Below are 13,041 nucleotides of genomic sequence, written 5' to 3' on the forward strand. Positions count from 1 at the left end.
CAACATGAATTCCTTATGATTCCTCTACAACTCAGGCTTTCCTTCTAAGTAGCCTGCCAGTATTATCAGTGCATCAAAATTTGAGTCACCTTACACGTATTCCTCCCTTTTAATTCCTCTTCCTAATGAGTAATTAAGTCATACACTTTTCTTTCCAAATGGCTCGTCTCTTTATGATCACAATCACATCACTCTAGTCTAAGCGCTACCTGCCTCATACCTATCTAGTTCCCTGATCATCTCCTCTGTCATCCTCCAGAGTCCTGAACTCTTCTGTCAAGTCCAGATACATCTTAGGGCTATCTTATAGTTATATCATTATTATTTTTTATTTTTTGGTATAGATCTCCAGCCCTATTTTATTTTTTATTTTGAAAAGGGGCTTTGCTAAGTTGCCAAGGGTCTCGCTAAGTTGCTGAGATCTTCCTGGAACCTGTGATCCTCCTGTCCTAGCCTCCCAAGTGCTGAGATTTTAGGAATATGCCACTTCCAGCACATCTTATACTAGCCACCATTATTTAGCTTTTGTTCCCTGTCAATTAGCCCCGTAACAAATAATGTACAATAATTATCTCATTTAATCTTCTTAACAATTCTAAGAGGTACTGTTAATCTCCTTTTACACATATGGCAAGTTCAGCTTGCAGAGTTTAAGTGGACTGCTCCACAGAGCAACACGAGATAGCATCAGACTTCATGCTTAACTTCATGTTCTTAACTGCTACTCTATTCTGCATTCATGCCAGCTCTCAGGTTTTAAGAAGTGTTGGTGGTACCCTGCATCCTGTGGACACATGTCTAAGTTCTTCCTAGCTCATGAAACGCTCAGTTGTTCATACCATCCTGCTACTCAACCATATTCCCCACACCCTAGACACCTGTTGCCTTGAGAGTCAGTCAGGCCGTGAACAGCCCACACACACTTCTCTATGGTGCCTTTGGTGAACTTCTGCCTTATTCTTCTAGGCGGGGTTGTCTTCCCCTGACCCTTTACCTCTTCTAGTCCTACCCACAGTCAAAGGCCAGGTTCCATTTTCTTTATGAGGATTGTCTTAGGTCTCCAGGCCTCACCAGTCTTCCTCCTTACTGAAATTCATAGTAGAAGAGATCACAGCCCTTCCTTCCCATAAACCAGCATAGTCCCAAGGTCCACCAAACTCACAAAATGCTTACAGACATGAAGCACTCAGCAGTGCTTTCCTAAGCTCTAACATGATACTCTGGGCAAGAGCTCTTTAACTCACATATTAGAAATGTAACCCATGGGGTTGCTGGCTCAATTACTTTCTTTAGAGTCTTTTTCCTGTCTCTTCACCAAGAAAGTGCATATAAGGGGAAGCTATGCCTTAGCTGAAAGTCTGTCATAAGGGTCCATTATCAAGAAAGTTTCCTGTTATAATTTAGGACCACAGGTGACTTTATTATTTATGTATGTATTTATTTTGCAGTACTGGGGTGGATCCCCAGGCATTGTACCTCTGGGCTACACCCCCAGCCCTATTTTTTTATTCTTTATTTTGAAACAGGATCTCATTGAGTTGCAAGGGGCCTCACTAAGTAGCTGAGGCTGTCTGCGAACCGCGATCCTCCTGTCTCAGCCTCCCCCCGAATGCTGGGAGTACAAGCATGGGCCACCATGCCCGGCTCACAGGTGACTTTTACAAAAGTGTTTATCTATATGATTGGTACTCCTAATAATGAAAACGATTAAAATTTCTGACTGCTCATAGTGGCAAATATCAGAATGTGTGATTTGGGGCTTGTTGGATAAAGATCCTTAGTTATCACAGCCTACTAGTGGAGTTTCTCTAAAATGCTGATACGGCCAGTCCAGATGGTCTTGTGAAAGTACCGACAAAGACAACATTCCACAAACTGGATCCGAAAATACCCAAAGTCCTAAAAGATGTCACTACCTAATTCTCATTGCTACTAGATAGGCTTGGTGTTGAACACTGTTCATACAATGTTCTCCATGACTACGTTATCAACATTTAGCATGTCTCCTAAAATACTACACCACAGACTTAACAGGAACAACTTTATCCAAACAAATAATGGCCTGAAAGATACATAAAAGTTCAGTCTGGGTGTTGCTTAGTATTTATCTGCTCACTTTAAACACAAGGTAGCACCTTTTCTAGTTGCCATAGAAACTGTGGTACTGGGACAAGAGATTTCTTGCTGCTCTGATAGCGGTCACAGGGCCAGGCCATGGTTAACATTGGGGAAAGGTCTACTCTAGCTGAAAGACAGAACATGGGACACTCTTCTTGCCAGGTTATAAACATGCCATGCTGATTTTTCTGTTGAACTTTCTTTCTTTCTTTTTTCTTTTCTTTTTTCTTTTTTTTTTTTTTTTGGTGGTACTGGGGTTCCTGGAAGCCCTTCTACCTCCAGGCTACACTCCCAGACCTATTTTATACTTTTTTATTTTTGGAAACAGGGTCTCTTAAGAGCTGGCTTAGAACCTGCGCGATCCTCCTGTCTCCGCCTCCCAAATGTGGGGATTACAAGCGTGCGCCACCACGCCTGGCTTCTGTTGAACTTTCTAAGGTGGTAGCTCTCACATGAGTTCTGAGACTCTTCAGTAGATATGACATGTAGACAAGAAATATGTTTATTTATTTATTTGTTTGTTTATTTTGTGGTACTGGAGATGGAAACCAGGGGCATTCTACTTCTTAGCCACACCCCCGCCCCAGCCCTACTGTATTCTTTATTTTTGAAACTGAGTCTCACTAAGTTGCCTCTTGAATCTGGGATTCTCCTACCTTAGCCTCACAAGTATTTTTAGGAACTGAGGAATGCTCCATCACATCCGGCTCAGGATTTGCATTTTAGACCCGCTCTGTGGGTGATTCAAATGCTGGTGTTCCAGGAAACCATACTTTGAAAAGCACTCTATGTAGGAGTACACTCAGTCATAAAGTCAAGAAACACTGATTCTTCTTTGTTTACTACACTGAGTAATTTTGTATGTCTGCAACCCTCTACTAAAAAGTTATTCTCAACCACGGCTTCACATCACAATCATGCAGAGATATTCATGAAATTGCACGTGCCCAAATTTCACTCTCAGTACAAAAGATTCCTACTCAATAAATGTCTTGCAGGCCAGGATTCCACAGGTGGTTCAGATGCACAGCCACCTTTGCGCCCTAATAGAGCTACAACACCCTCCCAAGTGACAGTGCTCCTGTTGCTTCAAGAGTGAGGTGGGTTAAGTTTCAGGGTTTCAAAATCAGGGTTCAGTCTTACTAGGTACAAACCAGTCAGTTCCTTACGATTGTTGTTACTATTGTTAAAACACGTTGCGTATTCACTGTAATCAAATGCACTCTACCTACATGATTTCATTTAATATTCACAACAACCTTTTGAAGTAGATATTATTATCATCTCATCTATAGAAGAAGATACCACAGCTTAGGGAAGCCGAGTTGCCCAAGGGCAGTGATAGAATCAAACCCAGGTTCCTGATTCAAAAACCACATTTAAAAAAATTGCAACTCCATACTCCAAAAGGACCTTCTTAATCCATGATCTCCTTTACTCTTCCTTTTTTTTTTTACCCAGTGACTATACCTCTATGTTTACCTATTGGTTTACTGCCTCCCTAAGTAAACAGTAAATACCATGAGGACAGCAACTTTCCTCAGCTGTTTTCTATTTTGTGCTCAGCTGTTTTCCTACTGTTTAGCATGGTGCCCGGTAGGGGCTGGTGCAGAATAAGTTCTCAATAAATATCTGCTGAGTGGCTACTTAAATGAAATATATTTAAATAAAACTAGAAGGGCATTTTGGAAAACAATTACCAAAAATTACTGTAAATGAACTACTTTCTCCCAAGACTTCTCTCATTCTGTGCTTTATCCTGTGGACTTATCGGGTCCTGAAAAGTTTATATTTTTTTCTAAACCTTTAAAAAGTGGTTTATAGCTGCACGAAAACTGATGAAATATTAGTGAAAAGCTTTATCCATGTGCCTGCTGTGAGCAGAAATGAGAGGACATAAGGTCCTTCTGAAAACAAGTGGAAGCACAGCCTTCGTGTTCCACGACAGCACACAGAGGTTGTGGCCAATCTCAGACTTAACAGCTACTTAGATAACCAACAGCTATATGTAAGATAATTATCATGTTTCCGGTGTAAGATGAAGGGTAGCATTATTTTGACAGGCTTCCTAGAAATAAGATATGCATCATTTATAAAATATATTTTAAGTATTAGTTCTTTGATAATTTAATTCACACATGAATTTACAAAATAGAAATATCCCAATTTTGAGTATACCCCAAATAGTTATGCCATCTGCAATAAAAATCCAATTAATTAAAATATATTTTACTAACTGAGTAAAATTCACAACCCAAATTTAGCAAGTTATACATTGCAGAACGTATTTATGCCATGACAGATACAATCAAGCTATTTCTTCTTAACAAATATTGGCTATAATAGGTAAATACCAGAAGGATGTAGTCTCTTATCTTAATAATTGCACAATTTACCTTGTCATCGGGAAGCACGTGCCAAATAGATATTGTCTTTTCCTCGACTTCATTGTTGATAGACAAGTAAGAAGGCTGATAGATTTTGGTTGGTTCTAATATCAGTACCTTGAGAAGATAAGGCAAAAAAACTCATATTAGTGACTTAAGATTTAAACCAGTTGGAGCTACTAAGACAACCCAGCTCTGAGATGGAAGATTATTGGCTGAGGCTCTGGCTGTGTTGACAGAGTAACCCATTTTTAACTTCTGATGAGTTCTTTGAGTCCTCTCAGGATAATATGATGAGATACAATTATCATATTAACACATCACCTTTTATTACTAATGACCTTGGAAATAGATTTTTGAAGCCCATATATTAGATCAGCTATCCCAAGGGAATCCACTAATGATACATTTTGTTGGATAATACAAGAGCTATTTCTATAAATATAAATGTGCCAGGGAAAGGCAGAAACATGGCAAAACAATTCTGTGCACAGAGAAGATTCCATATATGGAATGTCACACACTTATTTTAGGTTTTCTGCTGTCACGCTTTATCATAAAGAGGTAGTAGTATGGCTTTCAGACCCATGCAAATGGATTTAGGAATAATTTGGGTTGTTATCGGAAGTTGTATATATAAACCCAAGAAACAGACATAGCTGTATAAAATAACAAAAACGTTTTTGCACTGCTTTCAAGATAAAACCGGCATCTCCAATAATGATATATTTAGCCTTGTGAGAGAAAAGTGAAATGAAATTCGCTCCTATTCTGGAGATGTATGAAGGGTACGTGATAAGTGAATTGAGGATCTATATCAGAGGGCTGCATAAAGTTACTATATTATTCTAATATTTCTTATCAGGTAAGAATAACATTAAAATACCATACATGCCTTGATTTCAAAGTTTCTACAATTATTATCTACTGGTACAGATGCTTAAAGTCCCAGATTTTTTATGCAGACTTGAGTAAAAATGTTTTTAAAAAGCCAGTACTTTATTATAGGAAAACTGAAATAGTTCTTTGTACTTTGCTGCTTAGAACTGAAGAAAATTGCTTTTAGGACTAATCTTGAATCAAGCAAGTTTACTAAATAAAAGTGGAAGGAAAACCCTCCTGGGGTTTTGGGAGAGCCCTAGGATTCATAATGCAGTAAAACATAAAACGCAGCCCGAATGTGGGTCAGAAAACTGGTTCGCAGCCATGTACCATGAACCCAATGTGCTCATTTTCCTCTAAATTTATCATAACGGCACATTTATGTAAGTTAGTTAGAAAGAAATAGAAAAGGGGCACTAGAGAAACCAAATTTTCTTTCCTTTTTGTGTATAAGAAACTTTCAGAGTTCAAAGGCTTCTTGGTAAGCTCTTGCTGTGGAAATAAGGTAAGCAATGCCACAAACAAACCCAAGGAGCGAACCCTCAGGGAGAGAAACCCCTGATGGGGAATGTACTCCCTCACCAGGTGAGTCAGTGCTGGAATTCCAGGCGACAGAATTAAGCGATGTATCATGTCAATGGTGAAAGTCAATCTTTAGTCTAAACACTGTAGAAATGGTGTTCTCGTATCTGAGGATCCCAGCTCTTATGAAATTACAACAAATAATAGAAAATAGAAAGCAGTTTTCCAATAACATCATCCAAGTATCTTTACTGGTAAATGAGAAAATGCCTTGTTCCCTAATTCTGTGGGCACACTAACCATAGAAAAGCCCAGACCAGATTAATTCTGGTTAGATTATGTCTTATGTCATCTCAAGTATTTCCAATAGATAAACTTTGAACTGTGTGTTCTTAAGTTGAGACTGGAAATAAAAGCAACGTTGCATTTGTCATTGTCTAAGGCTTGCGAAGCCCCGTGATCTGCCCTTGGAGTGCGAGATAGGAAGAATCTGTAGCATGCATTACTGAGGTCACAAAACAGCTCAGAAAAGACAAGGAAAAGGAAGTCTTTTTTTTTTTTTTTTGGTGGTACTGGGGTTCCTGGAAGCCTTTGTACCTCCGGGCTACACTCCCAGACCTATTTTTTACATTTTCATTTTGGCAACAGGGTCTCCTAAGCCAGTGCGCGCGGCTGGCTTCGAACCTGCGCGATCCTCCTGTCTCTGCCTCCCAAGCGCGGGGATTACAAGCGTGCGCCACCACGCCCGGCGAAAAGGAAGTCTTTTTGGCAAAATCATAAAGAAAAATGTGAGTCGCCAAAGGTGGACATATTCTTGGTTTTCGTTTCTCATCTTTTGCATTGGCCAATGTTACAGTAACTGCTAACTTCGTGTATCTCCAGCAAGGCCTATAAGCTACAGAGGGCCGATCTTACCTAGGATTCCATGTCTGAGTTCCTACAGACTTTCAAAGCACGACTCTCCTCCCCCTCTTCCCTTCTGGCATTAGTTTCACGTCTCCCAACATTTCAATGTGAGAAGGAAAGATCATGTGCCAAAAAGAGAGGTAAGGAAAAGGAATGAATAAAAGAGCCCAAATAATAACAAAGGATGGGGCCGTTCAAATCATTTCCCAAATAAACTGCCAACTTTCTTCTGCCCAGGAATGAGATGGAAGTGAGAACGAGATAAATGGAAACAATCCCAGTAAATATTCTCAGTTGGGCCTCCTGCTTTGTCATCAGATCCGCTTCAAGGAAGGACAATGTTCTCCTCCTAGTTAAGACCCACTGCGGCCTTCCTAGGAGCGAGCCACGGAGAATGCTACTCACAAATCCCCGCGCCGGATACAGCACTGCAAGCCTAGAAGCTTGTTCTCTGAGGGTAAAGCATGAATGGCAAATTCCAGAAGTGACTACAATTTACTATCCAAATATTAGCCTTACTTTTCTGCAATAGCATCATCTATAGAAATACATTTTTACATCCTCCATATGCTTTCTCTTTTGCTTCTTTCTTCTTTATTTTTTTGTGATACGAGGGATTGAATCTAGGGGCATTCTACCTCTAGGCTACACTCTCACCACCCTATTTAAATATACATATTTACATATGTACACATATATACGTGTGTGTGTGTGTGTGTGTGTGTGTGTGTGTGTGTGTGTATTTGGTGGTACTGGGGTTCCTGGAAACCCTTCTACTTCTGAGATACACTACCAGACCCATTTTATATTTTTATTTGGAAACAAGGACTCTTAAGCCAGGAAGGCTAGCTTTGAACCTGCGCGATCCTCCTGTCTACGCCTCCCAAGCACGGGGATTTACAAGCATGTGCCACCACGCCCGGCTCTTCATTTTATATATTTTTTTTATTTTTTTTTATTTTTTTATTTATTTTTTATTGGTGCACTGTATTCATACATCATAGCGGGATACAAACTTTTGTAGACATACATGCACACATCGCCCAGTCAGGCCCCACCTGATCCCCACCCCATTCTCTCCCCATCCCTCCTTCCCATGCTTGGCTTAGTGGTTGACATCTAGTATTATAGCAATTTATCCAAAATTAAAAATGATAATCTCACATAATAGTCTCATTTGTCTGATACCAAGCTTTTGATGACTTAAAGATAACATTTCAATATTTCTTTTTACTTTCTTTCTTACCAGAGAATATTTTTTTTTCTATTTTTTTAGGTGAAACTATCATATATTTATATATTTATTTTTCAGAAAAAAAATCTATCCTAATATGGAATATGGACTCTAGATACCCAAAACGATCTTGAAAAAGAACAAAGCTAGAAGATATATATTTTCTGATTTCAAACCATATAAAGCTACAATAATTGAAACAGTGTAGTACTATTCTAAAGGCAGATATATAAACCATTGGAGTTAAATAAAAGCCTAGAGCTAAATTCTTCCCTATATTGTCAAGTTATTTTTGACAAGGTTTCCACGAACATTTGGTGGTGGAAATGATAATCTTTTAACTAAATATTGTTGAAAAATAATAATTACATGGAAAAGAATAAAATTGGACCCTTACCTAATCCCATATACAAATATTAACTCAAAATAGATAAAAGACCTAAATATAAGTCTTAAGACTATAAACTTTTAGGAGAAAATCTGGGTCATAAAACCTCACAACATTGAAATTGGCAGTGATTTCTTGGATATGATTTCAATGGCACAGGCAACAGAAGAGTATACAAACTCCCTAAAAAATAAAAAAGATATTGTATATCCAAAGACAATGTAAACAGAGTTAACGGTTACTAATAGAATGGGATAAAATATTTCCAAATGCTATATCTGAAGGTATATTAATATACCAACTAGAAATCCTAAAAATTAACAACAATAAAGGCAAACAATACCCTTTAGAGATAGGTAAAAGACTAACATAAGTAATGAATCTCCACAGATAACCAATCTTAGTTGACTGTTGGATGGAAACTCTTGTTTCTCTGGTTCTGGTGTGTGTTACCTATTTCTTCTTTGTAGTTAATCTCTTTGAGTATTTTCTCTAGTGCTGGTTTTGAAGACAAAAATTCCTTCAGTTTCTGTTTGTCATGGAAGCTTCTTATTTCTCCATCTAATTTGATAGAAAGTTTTGCTGGGTAGGAAATTTTTGGCTGGAAGTTGTTTTCTTTCAGAGTTTGGAATATGTTACTCCAAGCCCTTCTGGCTCTCATAACTTGGTTTGGGAAGTCTGGAGTGATTCTAATTGGTTTGCCTCTGAATGTCACTTGGCCCTTTGCTTTTGTTGCCTTTAAGATTCTCTGCTTGGCTTCCACATTGGTCATTTTGACAATTATGTGGCGTGGGGATCCTCTTCTCCGATCCTGTCTAAAGGGAGTTCTATACGTTTCCTGGACCTGTGTATCAACCTCTTGCTCTATGTTTGGAAAATTTTCTGCTATTACTTCCTTGATGAGATTGTTGATCCCTTTGGTTTCACTTTCTTTTCCCTCCTCTATTCCAATTATTCTTAGGTTAGCTCTCTTAAAATGGGCCCATATTTCTTCAATATCAGATTCCTGCTGTCGGATATTTTTTCCTAGATTAGAAACTATGCGTTCATTTTTGGAATGATCATCTTCTAAGAGCGAGATTCTGTTCTCCATGTGTTCTAATCGGTTGTTTGTGCTTTGAATTGAGGCCTTTACTTCATTAATTGCATCCTTTATCTCTTTTTGGCTCTCTCTGAGTTCTTTTCGAAGCACCTCTATTATTTCTACAGTTATTTTCCTGATTTGATCTTCTAGAAATCTCTGATTTTCTGTTTTATCGGGTTCTGATGTTGTGGGGTTGTGGGCATTCATTGCTCCAGTATTATTCCTCTTTCCCATGATTTTGGAAGTTTGTGCCTTCTCTGGGTTCTTCCCTTGGGTCACTATGACTTCACTTAAGGTGCTCTGGATCTCAAGTCAGTAGTATCTCAGACCCCACTACTCCTTTACTGGGTTGTATCACAGAGTCTCCGACCCAGAGAGTAGATAGAGGCTGCTTTAGACTGTGGGGGGTGCCAGGTTGCACGTTCTCCTATGGTGTGTTATCTCTGCCACCGCCCCTCCCCCACTGGGTCAAGTCCCAGGGAGTACAGTACTGGGATTTCTCCTCTGTGGCCCACAATTTGACTCACTGTTCTTGAGTACGCAGATGTAGCTGTACTGGATTCGGTGAATTCTCTGCTGCTGCCGCAGGTGGCAATATGGCGCCACTGCTATGCCCTCGGCCGTGAGGCTGGCGTATTTCTTCTTGGTTTTGATTTCCACTCTGAATCCCTGCAGCGTGTGCTGAGCTCAGCCACTGGGAGCTTTAGATTTTACCTGCGGCGAGAAATCCCGCCAGGCCGTTCCGCAGCGGCTCACGTCAGCTTGCTGTAGCCGTCCGGTGAAGTTGCCGCTGCCGCCGGCAGTATGGCGCTGCTGCCACGTGTGTATCTCCTCTGTGGCTCTGAGCTCTGTTCTCAGTTCGCTTTCTCTCTGGAGCCTGGTGATTTTTTTGTTTCTCTGGTGATGGTGTTTTCTGGCTATGAAAGGCGCTGATTTTGTGGTAATGGAGATTGGTGTTAGCGGGGCTCTTAAGCCCCACTTTTCTCGGTCGCCATCTTCCCGGAAGTCCTTCATTTTATATTTTTAAAACAGGGTTTCACTAAGTTGCTGAGGCTAGTTTTGAACCTGTGACACTCCTGTCTCAGCCTCCCAAGTACTAGGGATTACAGGTGTGTACTACCACACCCAGTACTTTCAATGCTTTTTTTTAGAACAGTATTTTTGTAGTTTTCTGCAGTGTTTATGTGTATATACAAGAAAATATATGTGTATATTCAAGTAGTTAGTCCTAATGTAATTTCTATTCATTTGGAACTTCTTGGTAGACTTCAATTTTCTGGAATTCATATGACATGAAGCGACTATAAAAGAGATCAACCTAAGAAGAGCTAGGAAACTAGAATTTTGTATTCTGTGTAACAACAAACAGTGGGAAAGCGATTTTTGAGAACCCAAGTCATGAATTCTGATGTAGGAGTAGCAGAAATGGGTAGAGAAAACTGCATTTTAGAATTGTCATAAAACATATAGCCCCCAAGTAAATCAGTAAGTTTCAAGTAAATGAATTACTGAAAAAACCCCTGTATTTCATGAATAAGAACAAGATGACATAACACGCACACACCTTTGCATCTCCCACCCACAGATATAACAATGTTAATGTACTGCAGTGTTTGCTGCAAATTTTTTTTAAAGAAATAAAATATTACAAAAAGAGGTCCTCAGGGCCTCCAGCAGTCCTATTATCCTTCTCCCTTGATGATTTCCCAGAATATTTAACAATGCCTTAAGTCACCAACAATCTCTAAAAATGCCCATTCCCTCATCCCTTTGCCAATTCTTGTGAAACTTTTTAATCGAGTTAAAAAGCCAAAAAATGGCTTAATTTTAATTTGTGTGTGTTTTTTTTAACTGGGTACCCAGTGAGGTTAATTATCTTTTCATATCATTTGTTCTTCTTTCTCTTCCTTCTCCTCCTTCTCCTCATTTGTTGGAGTGTTTGAGAATATTTTTTTTGCACATTAAGTAAATTAATAATTTTATTGTATTTGTATTAGAATCATTTTTCCCTGTCTAGCTGTTTTCTATCTGGAATGTTTATTTTAAACTAAATAAAAAAATTTTTTATTTTAAACTAAATAAAAAATTTTTTTAGGCAATATGGGGATTGAACTCAGATCCTGCATGTTAGGCAATTGCTTGGCCACTGAGCTGCATCCCCAGCCCCTCCAGTTTCTAATGAAATCAGATTGGTGAACATTTTTCTTCAAGGCTTATAGGTCCTTTCTAGCTGAAGAAAGCCTCTCTTACTTGGAGTTTATACTTAACAACCTCACAGCTTCCCACTTGATATTTTCTGGGCTTTACTATCTTTTTTTTTTTTTTTTTTGATGATGGAACCATTTTATTTATTTATTTATCTTATTGAAATAAATGGTATACATTGAAACTATGATTTGTGCCCTCTCACCTCCCCCCATTTTTCCTTCCCCCCTCCCAACAATGAGTATCCAGGTTAACCATGCTATATTTATACTTTTACACATATTCAGATGTAGGTCCTCCATTGATTAACCTCAGCCTTCTTCGAAGCTCTCCTTCCTTCCATTCTAGCTTTGCTGAAATTTTCCCTCCATTATCTGGAGTCCCTCTGGTATCCTCAATGCTCCCTAGTTTGGGCATATTAGGGAAAACATATGTCCCTTCTCTTTCTGTGCTTTGGCTGATCTCACTTAACATAATGTTTTCCAGAACTTTCCATCTTCTTGAGAATGCCATGATTTTGTTCTTCTTTATTGCTGAATAGAATTCCATTGTGTATATTTCCCATAATTTTGCAATTAATTCATCTGTTGATGATGACCTGGGTTGGTTACATATTTTGACTATTACAAATTGTGCTGCTATGAACATAGATATGCATATATAACTGTAGTTCTCTGATTTCAATCCCTTTGGAAAAATACCCAGGAGTGGTAGAGCTGAATCATATGGTAGATCTATTCCCAGTTTTCTAAGGAATCTCCACACCAATCTTTTTACATCCACTTATTTTTATTGTAACCAACTAATTTATATTGAACCTTTTGTGTGTGTGTGTGTGTGTGTGTGTGTGTGTGTGTGTGTGTGTGTGTGGTACTGGGGATGGAACCCTTCTATCTCCGGGCTACATTCCCAGACCTATTTTATTTGGAAACAGGCTCTCTTAAGCCAGCGAGGCTGGCTTTGAATCTGCGCGATCCTCCTGTCTCCACCTCCCAAACGCGGGGATTACAAGTGTGCACCACCACACCCGGTTTGAACAATTTTTTTTTTATTGGTGCATTGTAGTCATACATCTTAGTAGGATAAAAGACTTGTGGAACCATACATGCACACATCACCCAATTGGCCCTGCCCTTACCCAATTCACACCCCATTCCCTCCCCATCCCTCCTACCCATGCTTGGCTTAGAGATTAACTTTGATATGTTTAAGTACATCATGTGCTTTAGAGAGTTTCCCTCTTCTCCCTTCCCATCCCTTTAGTTAAGTTGCCTTATTTGCTTCTCTATAGGGTCTCCTGCTTCATCTAGAGATC

At 39.2% G+C, this 13,041-nt stretch overlaps 1 protein-coding gene across 1 annotated transcript in view; it reads right to left on the reverse strand.

Moving 5' to 3' along the window:
• The window catches only part of MAP3K5 (mitogen-activated protein kinase kinase kinase 5), a gene marked incomplete at both ends in the record, with an annotated part of 219,913 nt that overhangs the window by 75,574 nt on the left and 131,298 nt on the right, over positions 1–13,041 (reverse strand). The window contains one exon of the mRNA XM_080700133.1: positions 4,515–4,622. Coding sequence (XP_080556259.1) covers positions 4,515–4,622 — 108 coding nt within the window. The remainder of the gene's footprint in view (positions 1–4,514; positions 4,623–13,041) is intronic.

Source organism: Muscardinus avellanarius (assembly GCF_963383645.1).
Source record: "Muscardinus avellanarius genome assembly, chromosome: 8".
Classification (NCBI taxonomy): domain Eukaryota; kingdom Metazoa; phylum Chordata; class Mammalia; order Rodentia; family Gliridae; genus Muscardinus; species Muscardinus avellanarius.